This window comes from Zerene cesonia, chromosome 8 (assembly GCF_012273895.1).
Source record: "Zerene cesonia ecotype Mississippi chromosome 8, Zerene_cesonia_1.1, whole genome shotgun sequence".
NCBI lineage: Eukaryota > Metazoa > Arthropoda > Insecta > Lepidoptera > Pieridae > Zerene > Zerene cesonia.
The window spans coordinates 4611663-4637074 of record NC_052109.1 but is presented as its reverse complement, the minus strand read 5'-3'; the positions used below and the strand labels follow the sequence as shown (position 1 = coordinate 4637074).

General features: G+C 35.1%; 2 protein-coding genes across 3 annotated transcripts in view; one reads left to right on the top strand and one right to left on the bottom strand.

The window, feature by feature from the left end:
- Positions 1-347: 347 nt before the first annotated feature.
- The window catches only part of LOC119828403 (RNA helicase aquarius), a 40451-nt gene continuing 15386 nt past the window's right edge, over positions 348-25412 (bottom strand). Inside the window, exons 7-27 of the mRNA XM_038350539.1 lie at positions 18625-18738; positions 18265-18368; positions 17721-17832; positions 17209-17422; positions 16429-16477; positions 15785-16020; positions 15149-15366; positions 14420-14589; positions 13155-13286; positions 9872-10009; positions 9450-9541; positions 7223-7421; positions 5661-5841; positions 5292-5416; positions 4866-5026; positions 3436-3703; positions 2252-2423; positions 1601-1771; positions 1285-1482; positions 823-993; positions 348-545 (exon numbers count right to left, since the gene is read on the bottom strand). Of these exons, the coding sequence (XP_038206467.1) occupies positions 399-545; positions 823-993; positions 1285-1482; positions 1601-1771; positions 2252-2423; positions 3436-3703; positions 4866-5026; positions 5292-5416; positions 5661-5841; positions 7223-7421; positions 9450-9541; positions 9872-10009; positions 13155-13286; positions 14420-14589; positions 15149-15366; positions 15785-16020; positions 16429-16477; positions 17209-17422; positions 17721-17832; positions 18265-18368; positions 18625-18738 (3372 nt within the window). The 3' untranslated portion in view covers positions 348-398. The remainder of the gene's footprint in view (positions 546-822; positions 994-1284; positions 1483-1600; positions 1772-2251; positions 2424-3435; positions 3704-4865; positions 5027-5291; positions 5417-5660; positions 5842-7222; positions 7422-9449; positions 9542-9871; positions 10010-13154; positions 13287-14419; positions 14590-15148; positions 15367-15784; positions 16021-16428; positions 16478-17208; positions 17423-17720; positions 17833-18264; positions 18369-18624; positions 18739-25412) is intronic.
- The window catches only part of LOC119828405 (probable G-protein coupled receptor Mth-like 3), a 10482-nt gene continuing 4873 nt past the window's right edge, over positions 19804-25412 (top strand). For both annotated transcript variants that reach the window (XM_038350542.1, XM_038350543.1), the window contains exon 1: positions 19804-20005. In XM_038350542.1, the coding sequence (XP_038206470.1) occupies positions 20000-20005 (6 nt within the window). In that variant the 5' untranslated portion in view covers positions 19804-19999. The remainder of the gene's footprint in view (positions 20006-25412) is intronic.

Genomic DNA, 25412 nt, shown 5'->3' with positions numbered 1-25412 from the left:
ATGACTCATGCGTTATTCAGCGATCATTTAAGGCTTGAAGTGCAAGCGAGAGCGCGGAACGAGCGACAGAGGCACAATCGGCCTCATTCTATCAGTATATTCTTATAATGTTGTCACGTTCAACTGTCGTCAGTAAACCGACTTTACAAACGAACCGATTTTTTAAAACTTTATTTGTTTATCACATACATTATAATTAAAATGTTTATAGGGAGGGGGTGGGGGTCAGTGTAGGTATCACGTGCCGCTTCAAGATAGCTTTACGGCGTAGTTTATTACCAACACGACGATTTACGTCTAGTCATAAGGAGAGGTGTGTATCGAGTGAAACAAAAGTGAATTTTTAAATTTTATTATTGACGTATCTACGCGCTCGGCTCGGACGAGGTCGAGTATATCTAGGCTTCATCAAGTTCATTAACGATTTCGGTGGGGGTGAAGCCCTCGTCGTCGGAGTCCCCGCCCGGGTGCGCGGGCACGTGCCGCGCGGGCTCGCGCGCCGCCGCCGCGCGCGCGCTGCCCGGCGCGCTCCACTGCGCCTCGCTCTGCGGATATATGCGCTCATAAGCAACTGTTATGAATCAGAATTCCTTGATAATTGACACTCTCATTATGTCAACGTGTGCAATACAGTCGATGGAAATTGAGTACGGCCTTTCCGGCCTTACTCTTTTGAATGGAGGGGTATTGATGCCAGCCCGAGTTGTGGTTCATGGTCCCCGTCAAAGGGAGACGCCCTAGAGCGTGTCGCTACCAGGCCTTTCAGGCTAACATCGAGATTCACTACTACAAAAAATGAAAAGAAGCCGAGGGAGCACTGACCGGCGCGGCGTCGCGCACGACGGCGAGGTACAGGTCGTACACGTAGCGCGCCAGGTGCGGCATGTCGCGCACGCGCAGCGCCAGCGCGTCGGGCACGGCCGCGCCGCCGCGCCGCTGCGCCGGGTAGCGCTCGCCCGGCACCAGCTCCAGCTCCAGCGGACGCTCCACCAGCTGCGGACATATGCACCGCTTGATATTTATGAAATGAACGTTTCATAAAATATCGATTAACCAGGAAATCAGTTTGCATTTCAGTCTGCAACCGACATACTTTATTGCTTGTTCAAAGATATTTTTTTTGCGGATAAAGCTACAGGAGGTCCTCTGTACAATTTTTAGTAGCGATGAGGCGACTATTACAAACCATATTATACATCTTCAATTAATTTTCAATTACACTAAAATTCATTAAAGTAAAAAATGATTCAGCTATCATAATCGAGTTTCCCCTAATTGATTTACCTGATTGAAGGTAGGTTGCAATTCAAAGCAGTTCCTGAAGAGATTGGCCCTCGCGAATATATACAGTCCAAGTCGCGCGCGAGACGCCGCGACGATCAGACGTCTCAAGTCGCGCACGTGTCCCACCGCTCTGGTGCGCACTAAGGATATCAAAGCGATGTCGTTCTGTTGTCCCTGGTACTTGTCCACTGTTGTCACCTAACAAACATTTGGAAAGTTGAATTCAATGAGATATGGACGTGAAGATACTGGACCACCATTAATGAAATCTTCACGCTAATTAGCGAACAATACTGCATTAAACATAAATCATTACCTTATGGGGTCTTCCAATTAGCGGATTGTCCGCGCACCGTTTATCAATTACGTCTCTTATAAGATGCTTTTGCCCATTGTAGGTTGTAAGAATAGAGATTTTCTCTGCTGGCCATCCAATAAGCCTCATGTACATAAACACAGCAACTACATATTCAGCCTCTGCTAAATTCTGAAAACAAAATGCAATAGTTATCCCTAGCTCGGAATATAGATATTGCATATAGGACTACCAGAGGTAGAATGACACTCGCACACTTTCATTTCATCATCATCAGCCCACATATGTTCCCACTGCTGGGACACAGGCCTCCTATGAGGGTTCAGGCCATAATCCACCACGCTGGCCAACTGCGGGTTGGTAGATGTCACATGTCGTCGAACTTTTTATTCTTGGACATGGTTTACTCACGATGTGTCCCAGCTGTGGGAACATCTAAAAGGCTTATGATGATGATACACTTTCATATAATCAACGAATAATAGGCCTCTGTCGGTACACAGAGCCGCACGCACACATACACGTAACACGCGTATGTATTATGGTCAAATATATATAACCAATAAAAATAATATTATAACCAATAAAAATAACGAACTACTAGCGGTACGAGTTACAAATGCTGTACCAAGATACATTTTCGCACTGTACCTGATAGAAATACGGGCTGGGCTCGGTCTCCCCCACGCCGTTGAAGTCCTCCACGTTGACGAGCTGGAAGTCGTACCGCAGGCCCGCGTTCGCCGCGCGGTACTCGGGCAGGTTGCACACGTGCGACAGGTCGCCGAGTGCGCGGTACCGCCAACGGTACAAGTTGCAAATACTGGGAAAATTCATTATAAGTTTGTTGATAATGTCCCCGATGGCATACTTGACACATTTCGACGTTTCTTTTCACACATTATTAGTCTATTTAAGTGACAGATACCTTAAACAGAATATATTAGGAAGCTGTGCAACAAAAAATGTTTCATATGGGTTAAGATGCTTTAAATTATTTGTGTAATTGATTCGGGGCAGGGGCGAAGGGCCGTCCCAAGTACCCCAAGATACGTAAAACTGAAAGAGTAGAAGTAATCCGATTCCGATGGCTCAAGGCGCCATCACGTTGAAGATACTTTTCATAATTCAAATTGTAATTAGTTTATACAGATCGAATTAGGTAGGAGCTGTGAATTCGTTCTACATTTTAGTACAATTATTAAAATACCAAAATGCAGAGAACAAACTATGAATAAGATTATTGTCAATAACATCGTTGTGATGAACGATAAATATTCACATTTGAACAAAAATAATTATTATATCTGCGAATCAATTACAAGTGTTTTGTATGTTAATTTGATTACACTATCACTGTTTTAATTGGGCAAGTTGGTCTTATATCAAAAATGAACCCCAGATATCAAAAATGTTAATGTTATCATTAATATTTATAAATAACAATGATGTCGGCTACAGTATTTCAGCCACACGTCATTGCCTTAGGCGCGATCTATGTGCAGATTTATCTTTCCAAGAAACCGATTTTTTTAGCGAAATATTTTGTTTCGTTTAATTCTGACTATATAAATCAGGATGATAATATAAACTCATGAAGTAATTGTATTCGCACCGATCCTAAATAAGTGTAGAATGTTTTATTACATCACATATTATTTTTAAATCTGCCCGTTTAAGGTCTGCCAAAAATGAGACTAAAGGAGTCAATTACATAGAAACATACAAGTGAAACTAATAAAAGCATGATAAAAAATATATAACAGTGTAAACAATATGTTACTAAGTTGAAATGCTAAAAATAATCAGATGAACTTCGCGTGTATTATACTTACGAAGGCCTCGCACGTCCCTGCGCGTCCAACTCCACATATGGTACTCCGAGTCTAACCATTCTGGTGAAGAGGCTCTGTTCCATGTTGGAATACTTCTGGAAGGCCATGTTCTTAACCACTGGCGGTAGCTGGTGGTGGTCACCGATCATGATCCAGCGCTTTAGACGCGATCTTCCGTCCTGGGGGTTCTGCAGTAGCAGCGGTATGAACGTCTCGATCTCCAGGATCTGAGCTGACTCCTCCATAAGGATATTGTCGTATTTGAAGCCTGAACAATTTAGATGCAGGTTTATACATTTACAAAGAAGTTATCTGTTTTTTTTCTTACGATTTACATTTTTGACTAAGTCGAAGAAATCAAAACGGACTTTGAGAGCTGAGGCAGTAGTCACTTACGTAGTTTATTTATCATCGTTTATTATGAATTTGATAAAACTGGTTCTGAGAAATTTATCATATTTTAAACTATCTGACCGCTGATTTTTCGCTCTTCGTTAGTTATTAGACTCATTTTACTCTATACTAGTTGTTCGTCTCGGCTTCGCGCTTGGCGACAGACTGAAGTAAAGCTGCAGTTTTTTAATGGTTGAAGAACTATGGAAATCAGTCCAGCATTTTTTTTCGTGAAAGACTTACAAATTTACTTATATATAAATCTTTCCTCTTTATAATATTAGTATATAGATTAAGAAAATATTATATCTTAAAATTTTGGTTCAATTCAAGTTTATAATTCTAGTCACCTATTTTTTTTTGGTTTCAAACTCACTGTATTCTTTTGTATACATATTCAATAGCTTATCATTAAATTTGTCTCAATATGGTAATGGTCAGTATAATAATGTGAATATCTTTGCTCACTAACTACTGCATTGAATACTAAACATACTTATATTTGATTTACGGGTCCGAACATAATAGGTTCGACACAACGACCTGTTAAACATGTCAATTTGAAAATATTTGAATACCAATGATGCTCATTCATTCTATTGTTATTGAAAGCTAGTTACGATATTTTAGAGTTTTATTATTTCTGGTAAATATTTCACTAATGTTAGCAATTTCTATCCAAGATTAGAAAACAGTTTAGTAGTAAGAAATTCTTAAAGAATAGAAAAAGTTTGACCACGAGGCGGGATTCGAACCCGTGTCTTTTTGCCAAACCGTAGGAACGCCTAGCATCTCGGTCACACGTGATCCCGCCTCATCAATCGAACTTCTTCTACTCTTTCGGTTTCATATACCTAACCTAACCTAACCTTTATAAAATTCTCATTTATAAAGCAATTCAACGCTACAAAACTAAAAACTAGTTTATTATTAGTAATAGAAAGGTCTGAATCCATGTTTGTTCATCAGCTGCAGCGATTTATTTCCACATTTACATCACTATACGGAAGCCCCAATGAGTCACAAGGCATACATACCCATTTGCACAAGTTCTGATCTCTTCAATGCGGCGTGAGTACAGGTCATGGCGATGATCTTAGCCTCCTTCACCAGCAAGTACTTGGACCTATCTAGACCGGAGCGCAGCAGCTCGAAGGCTCGGAACTCTTCCAGCTCTTCGAATATGTGGTCTATGTACCTGGCGCGGGATGGACGACTTAATTTCGGTAGTCAATTAAGTTATAAATTTTCGAAAGTCACTTCAGATTTTTGTTATCGTATTTGTTTCGATTTAATTTCGATCGTTGTAGGTAATCCAGACTTGGTGACTAGGTGAAATCAATTCGAAATGTGAGCGTTCTGTTTAAGAGTTACTTGGACCATATTTATTTATAATTTTAAAGGAAATAGAGGAATCAGTTTGAAAATCATATATTAAAATATTCAACATTTTGTATAATTACCTATAACAACTCTCAGCGATTTCCATATCCTCTTCATAGGATTTCCCTGGGAATAGAGGCTTGGGGGCATCGTTGAAGAATTCATGGAATGGGAATTCTTTACTTATAGTTTCGATGGACTTTGGCTGTAAGAAATTTATTAAATCATTGTAAATAAAGAAAATTATTGTTTCACCTATTTTTATACACAATACTATTTCTACATTGTCCTGTTTTCACGTTCAAAAATTTCGATCAGCTTTCTTCACAAATAATTTTAGATATTCACAATCACTTAATATCGTGTTGTGTGTGTGTGTGTTTGTGTTGTGTATATGGTGTGTGTTGTGTGTGTGTGTTTGTTGTGTTTGTTTTTTTTTTCCACAATACCTGCGAACGACAAGCCCTCAAGAACGCCTGCCACCGAGGCCTCACATGGTACACGTGGAAGTGGTGCGCCAGCTCGCACGTGGCGCCCGCCTCGCCACCCGCTTCCAGAGTGTTCTGGAGCCGAGCCACTTGCCCTAGGAGTTCTAGACGCTTCGATAACACGTAGTTAACACGCCCGTATCTGTGCGAGTAGTAAAATGTGTGTGTTAAATCATCCTTGAAATTCTATCTCTTCTTTTGGTTGTCTTCAAGAAGAACAAGAACTTTACTGTTTTACGTATTACACTTTATCACACTAATATTATTAATGTCAAATGTGATTATAAATGTGTAGAACCAAAGTAAGTGTCATTCACCCGGCAATTCAAAAGGCGTTTGTCTAACGGACATTGAACGTAAATAAAATATATTTTAAGGCCAAATGACTCAGATAATTAACTGAATTTATTATGTATATCAAAAGAGAGATATAGAAAAAGTTTTCTCCACAGGACATAAAAGTGATATGCTAGTATTAGAAATTACATGACATTTATTATTTCAAATTTATGTAAGGACAGCCACTTGTCTCGGCTTCAGCAGGATTAGATAACGTGGTTTTCTATTGCTAAAAGATTTTTTTAATATCGGTTCAGTAGATCCAGAGATTATCGCCTAAAACCTCACAAACACACAACCTTAATCTCTTTATTACATTAGTATTAGTGCAAATGATAAAACTCTACAGAACATAATGATGCAACTCAGTAACACACAAAATTCTTTCATGAATCGTTTCAATTCTTTAAACAGAACACGCGAAACAATGATTTGCAATTTTCATTCGAGGAATCGAGCGAGTTATTCTTGTTAAAAAATCACTATATCTTAATATCCATTCAGAAAATTTTTTTCGATAAATGACTTGCAAAAAATATTTTAGTTTCGTCGTTTTCCTTGTCATAGCGTATGAGCTAACGATGGCGCAATATAAACGAGCTCCATCCATAAACGATGCGAAATGGTCACGGCTAGATTAAATCATAATCATGACCTAAAAAGACCGAGAGTGTTTATTGTCCCCTTTACAGATAGAATCGCTTCGTCCAGAAACAATTGCTTGCAGAACAGTAAACACGGCACGCCGATAACGGCTGTAAATAAACTAGACATGAGTAAATGCAACGCTCAAACAAAAAATATAAAGAACTGTTTCTTCTTTGTTCCGTTCGTTTATAAATACATTTTTGTGAGATGACTTCTTTGTTTGAAGATTGATAAGATTGATAAGATTAGTCATTATAATATATAATACATAATTTTAAGACAATGAGCTTGGTTTTATAAGCTGTGAACCAAAAATATGTAGGTACACACAAACGTAAATAATATTTAAGTCGATTATAGGTAATACGTATTTAGTATATTTAGTATTTGTTACTAAAGGGTAAAAAAACCCTGCTAGCGAATACTTAAATTGCTTATATAGTGCATGCACAATTTCAGCCCGATCGGTCCAGTAGTTTGGGCTGTGCGTTGACATATCAATCAGTCAGACCTCTGCGCTTTATTTACTAAGATACCTCGAGAAGTCCTTGTCAGTTTGCAGTTCTTCCTCCCCGTGGCCGAGACGCAGCAGGTGCCGCTCGTCCACGTCCAGCTCGGCCACCTTCTCGAACAGCTGGTTGAGCGCTTGGTTACTGTGCGTCACTACTAACGTGCGCTGCCACGGGAAGTTGTGGTACAGGTTCGATATTATCTGTACCGCTACGTCCGTTTTACCTGTTCGAAATGTCAAATGTATCAATATACCAGATAATGCTATGTGCATATAATGCCATTTGAATATTCGTCTGTTCTGAATCTCACAATAGGAACAGATGGCATAGCACTGTGCATGTCGCCTGTCCTATCTATGGGATACACAGCCTCAAAAAGAACTAGGCAAAGTGGCGTAGTCTTCAGGTCTTGGGTTTGATGTCCATTGGACACTTATCGAATAGTGAAATAGATACTAAACAAATCTAACCAATACATATCAATTATCAGAAACTTCGTGAAATATAGCTTTTTATTTATGTTCTTTTTCTCTTCACGATGTAACTTTTTTGTTTGTAATACTTTTTATTAAAATAACCTGTACATATGTCTACGTTTCAATACGAATTCAGCTTATAACATATGGAAAGAAATTAACTCACGAGCCACAGTAAAAGCTACTCGACGACTTTACGATATTTTTAAATTGTCTAGAGGCGAAATTTATATTCGGACAATATAAAGAGCAAATAAAACAATTTGTAAAGCAAATAATTCCGCAACGTTCGTCAACGTAAACATTCATGAGCAGTTCTAATTCAAGAGCAATCACTTTACGCCCACCTCATAGTAAAACAATTGAACTACTCTTTAATAATAGGCTACTTTGGCTATCATGAGATATTATTAGAAGTTAGGCTTGTATTTACATTGAAATTTTTTTTCTAACTAAAAATTTCTTATCAGTGTCATAACAATTGCTTTATTGAGCCTTACCCACCAACCGCCCGCCGCCGCCAACCCGCCTTACCAACTGATGTCGGTTATTTATTGTTAGGGTTGCCTGGTAGTAATCGCTACCTATCTATAAGGCCGCCTGTTACTATATTTCTTCTATGTGTTTTTGTACGCCTTCATTTTTTGTAACGGAATAAAGAACTTCAAGTAATTTATTTTTCATTCAATAAACCAATTTAATATGTATTAACATATTTCTTAAATATTTCTATTTTCTATTACGACATCTCATTTGTATATCATTTGTAATATAGGCTATTTTTAGAAAAAAATCATCAAATATCAAATCACTCACGCATGTTGGAATTAGTCATACTGGGGATAAAAGTAGCATTTAATTGATTTGTTTAATTTATTAATTACGTGACAATGACCGCAATTATTATATAAATATGTGGTATATATTATTAAATTGTTCCTACGCACCGATTACGTGAATTAAGTACTATTTTAAACATTACTCATGTCCGCACGGCGCCTTCATAATTACGTACATCATCGTCGCATTGACTAACAACATGATTCATTCGCAATCGAGTCAATAGAAAGTATCAGCTGCGCCCCGCGGTTTCAACCGCGAAAGTCCGTATCCCGTAGGAATATCGGGATAAAAAGTTGCCTATATGTTATTCCAGTTGTCCAGCTGTCTACGTAGCAAATTTCATTGCAATCGGTTCAGTAGTTTTTGCGTGAAAGAGCAACAAACACACACACATCCTTACAAACTTTCGCATTTATAATATTAGTAGAATTAGTAGGATAGTAGGATTTTTAAGTTGCACTTAACTTTTTCATATGAACGAGTCCGAGTTGCGATCAAAAACGTAAACACGTTGAAACTATTTTTTATGGTGCAGAATGCCGCACAACCGACTAGACTCTAATGTGCTCCGTCTCATAGCGTAGTTTGCCAGGATCGCGGGTAGATGGTATCATCCACAACCACGACAAAGGTTATTCAAAAACTAACTAACTAACTCGACTCATAATGGAATTAGATGGAATTCGTGTAAGTTGAAACTCCTTTGAGCATAAGTTTAAATCTTACTGCGCGTGTATATTTGTACTCTGAATGTATCATTAGTAGGGAAACGTTATTCATTCGACAAGTTATTTTAGAACATAGCCACTAAAGACATTTAAACCTACGGATTTTTGTATTTCTTCTACTTTTTTGGAGGATCCTGTAAGTCTACAAGTTCTTTTTACTTTTTAAATAAAATTAATACATATAAATAGATCAAACAAACATACCCGTTCCAGGTGGTCCCACCACTAATGTAAGCCCCGGTTGCATTCCCGAACGAATTGCCTCCACTTGCGTAGGAGTAAACAGAATGTTGTTCCTGCAAATTATTATGCGTTAGTAGCTCTTGATGAATAAATCTATTATTATTACTTTATATATAAACCTATATATTATCTGAGCATATAAAATACATACATGTTTTCAAATATTCTACAAAAAACACAGATTATAACTGAATCAGCGTTCATAAGCTTGCAAACATGCAGTCATCACTATTTGGGGCATCAATTTGAGGCTATTAATGGCTATTTAAGCAATTTATACACCATGTGTCCAACAAGCATACATGTTAAAATTAACTCTAAACGTTCGTTTTTTGTTTATTTGTATTTTTTAAATTCCGAATATGCAAAACATATAGACTTACTTCTTTGGTTCGTTGTAAAGATACGGCCCTCGTTTTGGCTGCACGTGAGGCTCCACAACGATCGCCTTCCGCGGCTCGTCTTCGTCCATCGCATTGTCGCCCAACTCCTGCTTGCGTAGAACATTCTCGAATGTCACTCTGTACAAGTAGAATATTAAGGTAATTAAAATATTATCTTGTTTTTGTTCTTATCTTAGCTGGTTTTAAATTTTTTATTCATATAATATGAAATCTTACTTAATACGGATACAATACACAAATAAAATACTATAAAATTAGTTATATAATTACAATATTAAGTTTAGATGACATTGTGGTGATGTACGTTCAACTGAAGAGGATAGTAATGCCTCCTCATCGAACGCATTTTTATGATGAGTCTGTCACTGTGCATGCTACTAAACTTTGGAATGCTCTGCAAAAATCTATCAAAAAAGCGCAATCTATAAATATTATTAAATGTGTAGTTAAATCTCATTTTAGCAGTTTAAGCTGCACATAAAATTTATCTACTTTTACTTCTCATCTTTATTAATATGTTATACCTAGTTACATTTTATTTAATTTTTCTCGTCTTCCCTTTTATTATTTTATATATATAATAATTTTAATAACATAAGACTATTATAATAATAATAGTCTTCTATTGTACCCGAAGTTGTCTGGATGAAATCGCTCTAAGCGAAAAGACCGCCTATTGTACTTAGATGTAAGCTTTTACCTATTTGTCTCTTTTCTTTTTCTCGACTGTTAAATAAGTGCCATAAAGAATAAATAAATAAATAAATATTATGTGGCCTTTTCATTCGAGAGTGTAATAAAAAAAATCCAAGACATAGTATCAATATCTTTTTAGAGAGTTACATAAATATAAATTATACATTTCGTCATCGTCGCTGACGGTTTCAAGAAAAAATGAGTAGTTATTGTTCCCTATTAGTGATTCCTCCAAATACAGCCGCCTAAAGTTACTTATGCATAACTTCCGCCCGTATACTGATACTACAATATATGTAACTATAAAGTATTTAATAACTCTACGCTAATTTATAGTATCATAAGTAAGATTTGCTTACGTTTTCCTCATTTCATTGATAAACTTTGCAATGCGGTTATTTTAAAACGGTAAGATAAATGTTTGTATTTTAAATATAATCTTTTTTTTTAATTAATGAAAAATGCGAAAGCAACTATATTTGTCACTCTGTATTTTACACGTCTAAACAACTGACCGATTTGGATGAAATTTAGTACAAATACAGCTGGAGACCTGAAAAAGGACATAGGTTAGTATCTATTTTCCAGAATTCTCACGAGTACGGCAGTTATGCGGGCAGCACCCTAATCTATCTTTTCCTTTAATTACGCGAGCAAAGCAATGGGCGGAAAGCTAGTTATCTATATTCACATAAATGAAGACAAAATTAGTAAACGAATGAAGCAATAGTTTAACTTCATTGAACAAAAATATTACAATCGATCTATGTAAACAATTCTTGAAGTTCATTGTATAAACTATAAACGATCCGACATAAAAACATTATTAATGTACTAGCTTTTGCCCGCGGGTTTGCACGCGTCATATTCGGATGGATGTATATATGATGTTATGGTATATATAAACCTTCCTCTTTTTAAAGATTTAAGCATACATAGATAGGGACATAGGTACAGAAAAACTTTACGAGTTTGTTTTTATTAGTGATATTTATTGTCAACGACCTTGCCGCTACGAATAGAACAAAAATTGCTGTCGGGTTTCTCCCGAGAACAAAGTTTACGGTGACGTCATAGCCGCTAATAGATGTTAAAGGTATGTAGTTAACCGATAATAAATCTGGATGCTTTCAAATTTGTACAGATGATAAAATGCCCGAAATATACGGGAAATAGGAGCCTAAAGGGAATTTTATCAAACAAAAGTGGTAAAATCGTTATTATAATCGTATACATATTTAAGACATTACACAAATACACGTAACATTACTGCGGTGTACTCTCAGATGTACTGAAAACATTTTTGATTTGAAAACAATTTTGAGTAGGTAATATGAAAGAAAACTAAAAAAAAAACATTATTTCTCAGCTATCCTTTTCCAAACTTTTTTATACATTATACGATACTAGTACAGATTCCCCATACCATACAATGTTTATGGCCTTTCGCATGCGTCCAACAGATGGCAGATAGTTGTCACCAGTTTTTGCATGTCGTAAATATACCGACTATATATACCGATATATACTACTCACATCTAGATATTTTACTATTGCCATGTTAGTTTGCGCACGAGTATTGTATTATATTATTTTATATTCGATTAACGCTTTATTGTGCTCTCCAATATTGATATAGAAAATTTTATTTGGGTAATATGATGCTAGCCTGCCACTCGGTACTGTGTTTCTTATCTCGTTTTTTCTTTCGAAATTCAATACGTATTTACTCGAGGACACTTATTTTTAAAATCACGTCTTCTCGCCATGTAAAGAGTTAAATAATAATAATATTAAAATATATTTAACAGACTTTAAGTTGTACCATGATCTGCTAGCATTAGCAGACCATGATTTGCTGGTTTGCATGGCTGCTTCAGAAATAATTATTAGCAACAAAAAAATGGTCACTGACGTCACTAGGGGGTAGGTACCTCTATTGATTCTTAAATAGGACCGAACGACCACGATTTCATTTTAAGCACAAAAAATAACGCCAATCGGTTGAAAACTCACGGAGATATCGGATGATAATACAGATGAATTAAGAAACTCCTTGTTTATATTTGAAGATAGAGTACCAATTAGTACCAATTAGGGTTTTCTTTTTTTATTATTTGGTACAAATTCTGTATAACTTTATTATTTTCATTTCACTCGATATCACATCGATACATATAACGCCACCTATTGAAAATTCTTAGTACTACAAAAATTTTGTAGCTAATTAGACCCCATGTTTATACTATCTTATTTTCAGCAAAGGAATAGTTTTAATTTTTAGTTTTATAGCATTGAAATACTTAATAAATGAGAAATTTAGAAAGTTATTATTAAATTTCTCAAAGGAATAGTTTTTACAGGTGTGGTGATTACCAAATATATGAATCGGACTAACTCATCCTAATCACATATATTGACGGATTTACTCTATTTAAGGGTTCCATACATCAAAAGCAAAAAATCACTTTGTTGACCGCCGTCTGTATAACTCGAGCTATTTGTATTTCGTGTTAATCCGGGCGAAGCCGGGGCAAGCAGCTAGTGTACAAAGTTATATACTCACTTGAAGGGTCGGACGAGTTTCTGCGGGTTGTCAGTCTTTACTTTGATCTCGTGTCCCGGGAAACTGTTTCTCAGATGCTCCATATCCAGGAACGTGTCGTTGAAGTCCAGTGTTGGTATTTCATTTGGCATCCTGTACATGATGTGTTTATACGATTACATTACACATTTTACGTGTGTGTTATATTTGTTTTAATAAAATATATGTATTAACATATATTGTAGTATCTCTATAGTTGAGCACACTTTGAACAGATTGGGTCAGATCGCACTGGTGAAGGTATCATACCTCTACAGAATATCGGCGTAAAATTTTAACATGCGAATTGTACTGTGTTTCATACGACGAGTGGGGGAACCAAAGGGCCTTTTCTTTCACCTTTCCCATTCCATTTCTTTGTTTCCATCGTTAATCCTTTACTTATCCCTCACCTCTTAAAAGCGAAACAAAGAAAGAAAAAAACCTCTGCAAATTTTCCTCAGCGGTGATCGCTTACTACCAGACGAACGACCAAGTTCCGATGCCAACTTTTATATAAAAAAAAAAAACAATCCACGCCACGCAGTTCCAGACGTGGAAGAAAAAGAGACTATTTCGAAAGCTACTACTAATTATGACTATTTCTAAGTGTGATTTTGGTACATAAGGTCCACCATTACTATTGGTACACCATTGTCCAATATCATTAAAATTCGTATCCTTGGAGTGGCAACAAATATGGGTTGATAAAATAATACATTCTTTCAAATTTTCTCGTTTACAATATACCAGCTTTTGCTCGCGGCTTCGAAAGCGTTAAATTCTGAGAAGATTAATAGATGTTACTATGCATATAAACCTTCCTCTTGAATCACTCTATTTATAAAAAAAAATACAAAATCCGATGCGCAGTTTTAAAGATTTAGCATACATAGGGACATAGGGACAGACAGAGAAAGCGGCTTTATTTTATGCTTTGTAGATGAAATTTTTGAATGTGGGAGTCGATCACGCTTTGGCTCTAATTGGGCCAGCTCGCACCGGGTGAAATAGTAGTATGCTACCAGGTTTCGTACGGTGAGTGGAGGAGCCGGAAGCCCGTTCCCTTTTCCTCATCCGGCCCAGTCCTTTCCTTCATTTCATTCATCTTTTCCTTACCCCTTTAAGACTACATAAAAAGAAGACGGGAATTGCATCCGCAGAGGAACCACCTCTGCGAATTTTCACGGGCGAACCACCAGCTCAGTTGCCCGCTATGACATAAAAAAAAGGTGAAGTGGCATCACCTGGTATAGTGCGCCTGGCCCGGGTCCCCGTAGCCCAGCACGATGTCGTGCAGCCACTCCGGTACCACGCACTCGGTGTTCATCAGCTCGCGGATCGTCTCCAGCACCGCCTTAAAGTTGTTCTCCTTGGGCTTGCGGCGCATCACTATGTTGAACGTCTCGTACACGTCCTGCAACAGGTTATTTCATATTATTCGTTTGTTCTCGAATATGTTAGTAATTAAGAAACATACGTTAGAATCTTTAACGTTATGCACGCTTTTTCTTATTGTGTCCATAAGGAACGATATGACAAAAGCATAGTTGTAATGGTCAATTTTAATGTTCTTTCTTGATTTAGTTTTAATGTATATAACTGTAGCAACTTATTTTAGTTACCCTCAAATTTCATTAGTGACCAAATTTTAATTCATTTAGAACAATCGTATTTTTGTTTTTCACTTATTCAGTTGGTTGCCTGGAAGATATCTTGTAAATGACAAGGCCGCTTTCTGTGCTGTATGTTTTAGCATAATTATTATTGTATTTATTTCTGCTACGTCGACAGCACAAGTTTGAAACAAATATATAAATAAAAATAATCGTTGAGCGTTGAGAGTTAATTTTGAAAATAATCGAGAGCAATTGGGGTGTGACAGATTAATGGATGAACCTTTGAGTGTTGGGATTTTATAAGGAACCATTATTTTCAAATTGAGGGGGTAGAGAAAAAGAAGCAATAATTCTTACCTGGTGACCCTTGCTGGCGCGATCCAAATCCAATCTGTACTGATTAGGGTCGAGAAGTAGACGGAACGTTCTAGAATCTCCATCTAGCTCTGGTCTAGGCTCAGGCCCCTCCTCAATGACCCTGCCTGACGCATCCAGCATTCCCTCCACTTCACACCCTCGCACGTACACTATGCCCGCTTGTTCCACCATACTCTTTTTATAATCGTACCTGGTGCCTGTAGGAATTATTTCATTTATATATTTATACATCAAAAACTGTGAAAGTGTCTAATATGCGAATTTGTATTGTTGTCATACAATAGTTATAGAAAGGAATTATGTCAAAAGTTGGGATATAAATAGATTGAAATTATATATCGTATTAAAATAAATATTTCAAATTTTGTATGGATAAACGAAACTCCAGTAAAGTCTGAACATTACTTTTCCTTTACAAGACTTTCATAAATAAATAAGTATAAAATTTAGCATTTTATGACATCGTGCTGGTCTATACATAATAATTTGAAAAAAGCATGTATCGTTTATTGTTGATGTACACGACACGACACACATGCGCCGTTGCAAACATCCTATCAAATATTTATACAGATAAAATATATAAGTCCAAAAAGAATCAAATCAAATCCTCACCGATACTCTGACTGGGCCGCACCGTAACCAAGAAGCACACGTCGTGTTTCCTCAAGTTCTCCCACTCTTGCTTGATCTCCCGTCTCACACTGAGCGTGACTGTGACGTCAGCGCGCACCCTGGAGGGCGCCTTCTCGCCGATGTTTGGCTTGGCCACTTCCACTACCGCGAAGCTTTGTATCGGGTGCGCCATGCGAGCCCAGCCGCCGAAGTATACGCTGCCGTCTTCGGCTCGCCTGTGAAACAAAAAAATATATGTATATATGTATACATATTACTAAGGCAAACGCGAAGAGATATGAATGATATGGTCAGATTGTTCAATCCAAAACTATATCCGTACCAAGTTTCGCCTTAATCGATTGAGTAGTTTAGGTTTGAAGACGGGAGAGATACACAGACAGACAGAGTAATTTTCGCATTCATAATGAAAACATATTCTAGTTCTTTCTTAAATAGCTCGCATATGAACGTTTAAAGCACGTTGTAGGTACTAATGACCAGATTTAAAAATACAAGAAGCAATGCCAACATTACAAACTATACCAAATATATGAAAAAAAAACTACTAGCTACCCTTTACTGTGAACAATTTGCTACCATCTCCGTATATACGGAGTTATATTAATAGTTTATCAACTTACCACGGCGATAGGCGATACACAGCATCCTCAATGTCTTGACGAATTTCATCTGCAGGAAAAAAATATTTTTAATACTGTTTATACAGCTACATGACATGTGACCATTGAAAAAGTCTTAACTAGTGATGGTTCTTTAATCTGTTAAGATTAACGAATCTCAACGGAAGGAAATGACAAATGTCCAAACTAATGCATTTGAACAAAACACATTTAGTTAGCTAGCAAATAAAATATATATACATGGTTATCGTTGTGTACTACACACATCAAAATGACTGTAAACTTATATCGAAAGTACTTTAATCTGAGTAAAATGACAATACTTTTACAAATAAAACGAGACACATCCATTAAACACTCCCATATATTTATTTCTGTGCACACTTAACGATTACACCCGGTATTTTTTTTTTTTTATTTCATAAATAATACATACTACTCTTACGAACTCATTCGATATTCCTCCGTTGATATTTAAACAGATTAAAAAATTTCAATTGCTTAAACAGAGCGATGTTATCGAAAAGCAAGGAAAAAAATTTCTACATTAAAGTTCTATTCCAAAGGAGCATTTAATCGGAATAAAAAGAATCCTATCACCCAAGTCAGCTCACACCCTGTCTGTACATCATCAAAATCCGTACAGTAGTTCCAGTGTGATTGACGAACAAACATCCAAGCAAACAAACTTTCACATTTATAATATTAGCGTTAAGTGCGATCGTGTGATATTGCGATTTATTTATATTTTAGATAAACCAGTATAACTGCATAACTTACATGTACTCTCCAAACGGAACAGATTGAAATTCCTCAGCAAATAGTCGTGCAAGGTTAAAAACTGCAAGTTAAGCTTGGGCAGGGCGAGGCAATTCTCCCCGCTATATATTTCTGTGGGGACAACATTTTCATCCCAAATTATTTCTTCAGTGGGGTACAGGGGCATAGAGTTCAGCTCTTCCAGTTGTGATATACGCCTCTCGTGACGAGATATCTGTGGAAATAGTAATTAAATATAGAAAATCTTGCTGGTCTATTCCCATAGAGAATATTGTGACATGGCCAAATGCGACTCGAAGAAATGGAGATTTAGTATGTATTTTATTAATAAGTATCCGTCCGCGGGAAAGAAAAACCCGCACAGTTCCCTCCCTGTCCCGGTGGGATTTCGGGGATAATCCTCTCTCAGGTCTCAAGCTATCTTGGTATTAAATTTAATGCAATTTTTTTCAGTGCTTTAGGCATTAATTGTATGCCATAGTTATTAAAAAAATGGGTAGTAAAAGTCATACCAATAATTCTTTAAGGAACTGTTTGTCCATTCGATGCCAGGGTGCTTCGTCCTCTTTACCTTCAGGAGGGACTAAGTTTAAGTATGTGGCGATTGCTCGTAGTGCCTTATCACTGAAACATATTTAAATAAGATTATAATACTTATTATAGGAACCTGATGCAAGAAAATTTGTATCAGAAAACAATTTATCCCAGATACGTTTGTATTTTTACAAGGACGATTTTATCATGGAAACATAACATGTAGAATATGATATACTTATGAAATCAAAAATTTTGAAGTTATGGTTCACCATTAGCTTCACCTATTAGATTCATCTAATTTTTGTTTTGAGAGATTTCAATATATTTTAGAACAGTTTAATACGAGTATATAACACACACAAAGGTATCCTAGATCTAGATTTTAGCAGAATTGCAGTCTCTTTTTTATGTCAAACACAGTTGCATGTTATTCTTTCATGCCGGTCTTCTGTATCATTTATTTCTAATTCACATGTTAAAGAATTTATAGAATAGATTATAACTGAAAAAATTTCTCACCTTAAATTCCCAAAATGTTTCTGTAACGATTCTCTAGTGTCAACGCTGGCAACATTGGCCAGTGCGAATAATCTTAGATCAGGAAACTTCGCGAATGCCGCTTTCTTAAAACACAAAATACAACGTTTAATTATATTATGACACTTATTTATTTATATAGAATTATATGAAAGAAATATTCTACAAAAGATTTCCTTGAGTATAATAATGCATGCCGCATTACTTTTATGTTAACTAATTACTACTTTTCGAAGGCAATCAAATATTCCACCAGTAATAAATCGTGGCCAGAAATCAAGAGATAATAAACTTTTCCCACAAAAAAAGGACAAGATTGTTATTGATCAGTGTATAACTCACCTGGAGTGAAGTAATTCTTGAATAATGCTGTAGCGTCATATCCTTGTCCGTCATAGGGTCCCCAGTTTCATCGCTTATTTCAAATCTCGCATAGAACTTCAACATTTGCAAAAGCTGCAAAAAAACAGTGAATAAATATAACAAATATTAAGCATGATTCTTTAAAACTTCGCAACGGAATTTGATGGGGTTTTTTTTTAATACATAGAGCGATGCAAGATGAAGGTATATATGTATAGTAATATCTATTAAACTACTCCGAATTAACGCGTGCGAAGCTGCGGGCAAAAGCAAGTTTAGGTACAAAACATTACCTATGTTATACAATAGTTTTATAATAATTTAAGTACCTATAGTTGCTTGCTTAGTTAAGTTTAATAAATGGATAGATTTTATCAACGCCATCTGTAAGAGTTCATGTGAACTACTCCAAATGATAAATGTTATCACCCATACTCAAACCTTAATATAAAAAGGTTTTAAATATGACAGACAGATGGCGTATCAGTAAAATTTACTATATAACAGTTTTTTTTAGTAAATGATCAACTAGGTAATATATATACGGTTAGGAAAACAGTCTCGTTGACGATCACTGACTAGGCCCTGTCAAGGTCTAAAATTAGTAGAGGAATTACGTATACATACATAGTATAAAGTAATCATGACATTTGCACATATCGCATGCAAAAAGCATATTTTCTTTCTTTCAATTAAGCTCAACTAATCGTTTTTTTTGTACGTGGTGTGTGTAGATAAAAGGAAAACAACGATATAGCGTAGCTTAAACTTGATATAAAGTTACAAACGAAATATATAATTTAATACAGTAATTTATGACTTAGTAAAACACTTAATTGTAAATCGAAAATAAAACAAAACGAACTGTGTATCATTGACTTTTCCCATGATGGAATTTAGAAGGAAGTCTTCTTTATTTGCAAAAATATTATTTCAATCATCATAAAAATTAACTCATTAACTCTTTAAAATAAATAAAAAAGGTCGGTGTACTTTTGTACTAATTATTCAACAACGCGAGTAAAAAAATGTTAAAATTACTTTGATGAAATTGAAATATTGTTTATGTTTTTAAAATGTATACGTTAATTGACTTTCCTCGGGCCACAGATTATAAAATTTCGAGAGTAGGCTGTCAAACGAGCAAAAAACGCACTGGCTGCGCGTATCAGCGGCGAGGACGCACGCGCATTTTGTTCCGTGATTAATTTTTAATTTGTGATAATCGAATTACGATCTACAGTAGACAAGATTAAATCGAAAAAAAATCTTTAGTTAACTCATTCTAGAATTAAAGTAACTTAAAATTTATCTGATCTTTAAACAAAGTGCTTTGTGTGTTTTTTTTTTCAAAATGAAGGTAAGTTGAAATGTGTAAAAATCGTAACGGTAATTACATATTGCTTAAAATAAATAATAAATTAGTACCTTTTCAAAACGCAATTTCATAGCTGACATGTATAACAATTTTAAATAAATTCATAATTGTTTTAAATCTAAATATAACTGGCGTCTGTTTTAATAATTAAGTGGCACCTGATAGATATGCGCCCTTTATCTCTATTTCCTCAACATCACTGTATGAAGTGGTGTTTTACGTGTGCTTTAACGTACGTGTGATATTATAAAAACAAATAGAAACGTTAACTATTTTTCTAAATTAACGCAATTCTTTTGTTAAAAAATGACGGTAGAACTACACGTCCCATCATTGTATCATCTCATTATTGAATTTATATTTTAAAGGAGTATGATTTGCTTTGCGCTTGCAATGAACAAAGAAAGCAACATGAATTTTTACGCTAAAACCGTCACAAACAGAACATTTGCAACCACTAAATAACCTATATTTGGATCGAGTACGACGACAAATGTGTTTGTTTCTGAGTCTTAAATTTACTTCAATTAACACGAGTTTGTTTGTATCGCATGATAAATACATTAAAACGACGTTGATATAATTAGACGATGCTACAGTTCAATTGCATTTAGAATTTTTTCTCAATAGCAGATAAAGTACCTAAATAAAAGCCACTGGCGAAATCTACAGGTCCATAAACGATATCATTTTGAAAACAAAAATAGCTTGTTAAAAGTAAGAAATTTAATATGTAAAATGTATTCGAATTAATTTATTATGCCACATTCATTACAAGATTGTAATAAATTTAAATATTACGTCAAACAAAGTTGAAACAAAGTTGCAATTATCGCTTCCTATTTGGAACTGATTTTATTGAAATGTTTTCACATTACGTACATTGATGCATGAATACCTAACAATTAATTTATTTATAGAGAGGAATCTCAAATTAACTACAATCTACCGTAAAAATGGACATAATGCGATGATTGAGTATAACCGGTAAGGTGTAAATAACAAACAAATTACACTGTCTACTGACTAGTCGTTTAATGTTTCGTGTACCCTATGTATACTACTACCCTATGTGTAGCTTTTACGAGTGCTTATAAGCTATGCAATTTCATAAAACTTGTCTATAATAATCACACTTACTTGTAGACTTGGCCTGTGAAGATTCATTAATTCATAGAATTATGTATGCGCATAAAAATTGAGAATTGTTTTTTTTTAATTATTATTATTAATACTTGATTACGGACCTAAATGACGACAAACGCAGGAATGAAGCAAATATCTCATTTGGTTTTCGTTTTACGCATGTAACAAATGTATGTGTACCGGAAAACGAGAAAAAGAAAACCTGGATATAAAATTGTATGGCCTAGGCATTACTTGCATAAGTACGAAACAATACTTTTTAAAGGATTTTTCTAGAAGCATCTTTGTATTTATGTAAGAATAATAATTAATACGAAAAGATAGTACTATCTACTACACTAGGGATTTGAAGCGCACTTATCGTAATTTAAAAAAAACAGTATCCGCACATAGGGGCAAGGGTCCCCATTTACATGATAATTAAAAATGTAAAAACACACATTAAAAACAAAAAAAAAGTAGGTTAAATATTATCTGTATACTAATAACAGGCTGCACAAGTATAAGAAAAATCTGTAATTTATCAAATCTTTAAAAAAAAGCATTCCCAAAATCAAGCATTTGCTACAAAATTCGGAACACAATCTTAAAAAAATATTGTTCATATGATGTTAATTGTATAAAAATGAATAAATAACAATTGTTAGAATTTATACGCACATAAAGTGTAAGGACATGCATTCATAGTGAACTTGAATAAAAATTTTAGTTTATAACGAAAAGATCTATATATATAAAATTCTCGTGTCACAGTTTTCGTTGCCATACTCCTCCGAAACGGCTTGACCGATTTTGATGAAATTTTTTGTGCTTATCCGGTATCTATGAGAATCGGCCAACATCTATTTTTCATACCCCTAAATGATAAGAGTAAGGCAGAACAGCGTTTGCCGGGTGCAGCTAGTAAAAGTATAAATTAATATTCGATTTGCAAAAAAAAAATCTATGCCACGTTTACAAAAGACATTAGATATTTAACTTTTTATTAACCGCTTTTAAATCGTACCTTCTTTTTATTATTCAATTTTCTATTTTATTATCTACGCACATAAGTCGATCTGATTCATATTATGATTATAGTGTGATCAGAGGATTTCCCTTCTCACGTGACAAACAAACGTTTGGATATTCGAGGAATTGAAAACGATCAAACCAAACAAACAAGCTTATTTGCTGAACATCATCATCATCATCATCATCATCAGCCCATATATGTTCCCACTGCTGGGACACAGGCCTCCTATGAGGGTTCAGGCCATAATCCACCACGCTGGCCAAGTGCGGGTTGGTAGATGTCACATGTCGTCGAACTTTTAATTCTTGGACATGCCGGTTTCCTCACGATGTTTTCCTTCACCGTTTAAGCAGTGGTGATGTTATCAACATGCGCAGATAAATTGAAAAATCAATTTATTTCCTGCACGCTCGCCCGGTCTCGAACCCTGACTTATCGATTTTGAAGTCCGAGGTTCTCACCACTGAGCCACCACTGCTTAACATATCATTAGCTATATCAATAACATGGGACATTCCTATTCTAATGAAATAATTAATAAAATTTGATGAAACAATATTCGAATAATGACTGGAATGTGGATTCGCAAATATTACGGAATTGGATTAAACTATCATTGATATCGAATAGGGGAAGTTTCGTTTCCGGTTACATTAATTAAGAAAATAGTTATACAAATTAATATGAAGACTATTAGCTTCACTGCTTGGTTTTCCTATTTTAAGAACAAATCGACGACAATCGAGAAAATTTAGTTTATTGTCATTAAAGTGTATATTTTTATTTATTTTTTAAGTTTATTTATTATTACAATGTATGGTAGTTAGTCATAGCCGTTACTATAATAGATAGTTAAGCGGGTAAATATCAAAGCCGGGTAGTACAACTAGTACTCTCCATACATGACAGGATTTCCCGTTCTTTTATCGTTATTTCTATTTGCAACAAACTAAATTTAAATATGATAAAGGGGGTAAAAATAAATAAACATCACATCCTCATTTCATTGATTAAAGGGTGGTAAAAACTCGTTGTTGATATTTAATTAAATTAACAGAAAAAATAGAAAAAACGAATGTTTTGCAAAATTGAAAATGTAACTTTATATATTATGTTAATTGATTTTATTTACCGCCTTGAATGATGAATTAAATACGATTGCCAAATAATGACTTATCAGTGCGTAAGTAACTCTGTCTGTCTGTCTCTCCTTCACGCCTAAACCACTGAACCGACTTAGATGGAATTTGGTACAGAAATTGTTTGAATTCTGACAAAGGTCAAAGTCATAGATTTTATCTCGCAAATTCAACGAGGACGGGAACTATAAGAGGAGAACTCTGGACTGTCTATTTATCCACTGACTTCGCGGGCGAAGCCGCGGAATGATAGTACATATACTATAATAATAATAATAATAAGCTAATAAGCAAAGCCGTAAAATCAATATCGAATTACCCTCTTTACATATCATTACCAAGCTGATTGCCCACTGACCCATTTTCAGGTATGAATGCGACCTGTTTGATCCTAATGTACTAGTAATACGTTATATAATTGTTTATTATTTGGTTCAATTATTCATAGATCCTTTCGATATTGTTATTTTGTTTGAGACGATTTTTTTTATACCACATTAACATTCTAAACACACTACAATAAAAGACTATATGAAACATTGGAATGATTCCAAAGGTATGGTTTATAAAAGAATCTTTATTTGTATATTCGAGTAGTCTAATACTAGAAAACAATACGATAAGCTTTCGTTCATAAATTTTTTTGGGGCTCAGCATCTAAAGGGCGAAACGGGACCCTATCACTATGACTTCGCTATTCGTCTGTCTGTCTGTCCGTTTCATTAATCGTGATAAACAGAGAGTTGAAATTTTCATAGATGATTTATCTGTTGATAATATAAAAACAAACAATAAAAAATCGAGATTAAGCAACCGTTGGCACGGTCAAAAATTGGATGAGCGACCAATCGTTTTTGCAGTTTGCTTTTTTGCTTTAGCTTATTTGTATGGAGCTTTCAGTGTCGCAAATACGACTCGCACTTGACACACATTATTTTGTTCAACTGTGAACATAGACACAACAAAAACTTCAAATTATAGGCATAATATATTATCTGCGTTTTTGATTTGCGCGCAGTGTACGAGAATCGAGCCTGAAACAATTTAGTCGGAAAACAAAAACGTAGCGAGCGCGGATCAATTAATTAGGTGTCAAATAGATGGTATAAAATCGTAGGAATATAAGAAATTAGGCAAAATATAAACCTAATAGGCTGGATACCTAGATTTTAAAACGAGGATTGCATTTAACATAATTGTTTTATTTATTTATTTAAACAATAACAGTGATTTACAATACATATTTTCATTTAAATTTTCAACCCGAATATAATATTATACTAGCTTCTCAACCCGGCATCGCTCGGGACCTTTATTGTGTAATTTTTTTTTAAACTATCTTCAAGCAAGTAAAGACAAATGCAACAAACCTATATCGTACATCATCTGGTGCGCTGTTCTTGGGTTATAAGTTTTGCCCGTGGCTTCGTACGCGTTAAATTCGGGGTAGTTTAATAGATTTCATTATACATATAAACTTTCCTCTTAAATCACTTTATCTATTACAAAAATACATCTAAATCCGTCGTGTTCTTTTAAAGATCTAAGCATACATACATCCATAGGCACAAACGCGGGAAGCGACTTTGCTTTATACTATGTAGTAAATCTACTATCTATATATAAGTCCTATCCTAGATTTCATATTAACATATTCAAGGTGTGTTGAAAATCAATTAGTCGAACAAAAGATAAAACGAACATAGTTCAATAACCGGACGCTCAAAGTGAATATTGGTATGACACTTGTATTATCAGCAATTGTATCAAAACTATTATAATTATTGCGTTGACCCTGACTCCGGAGTGGTGATAACAAGTATCATTCAAAACAAGTTATGCAGTCAAGTCACTACCACACGTTTTACAAATACAATTATGTGTAAAATTCAGTAATAGTACTCTAAATTCTGATTGATATCACCGAACACCGATTTTGACTGAAATGAATCGTCAAATTGATATTGATTTTTTTTTACTCTTTAATTATATTTAAACTAATCCCATAATGTTATGTACTTAGTCTGGCCATAAATACTGTTACACTTAATTATAAAAAAATATTACATTTGAATTTCGAATCTGTCAT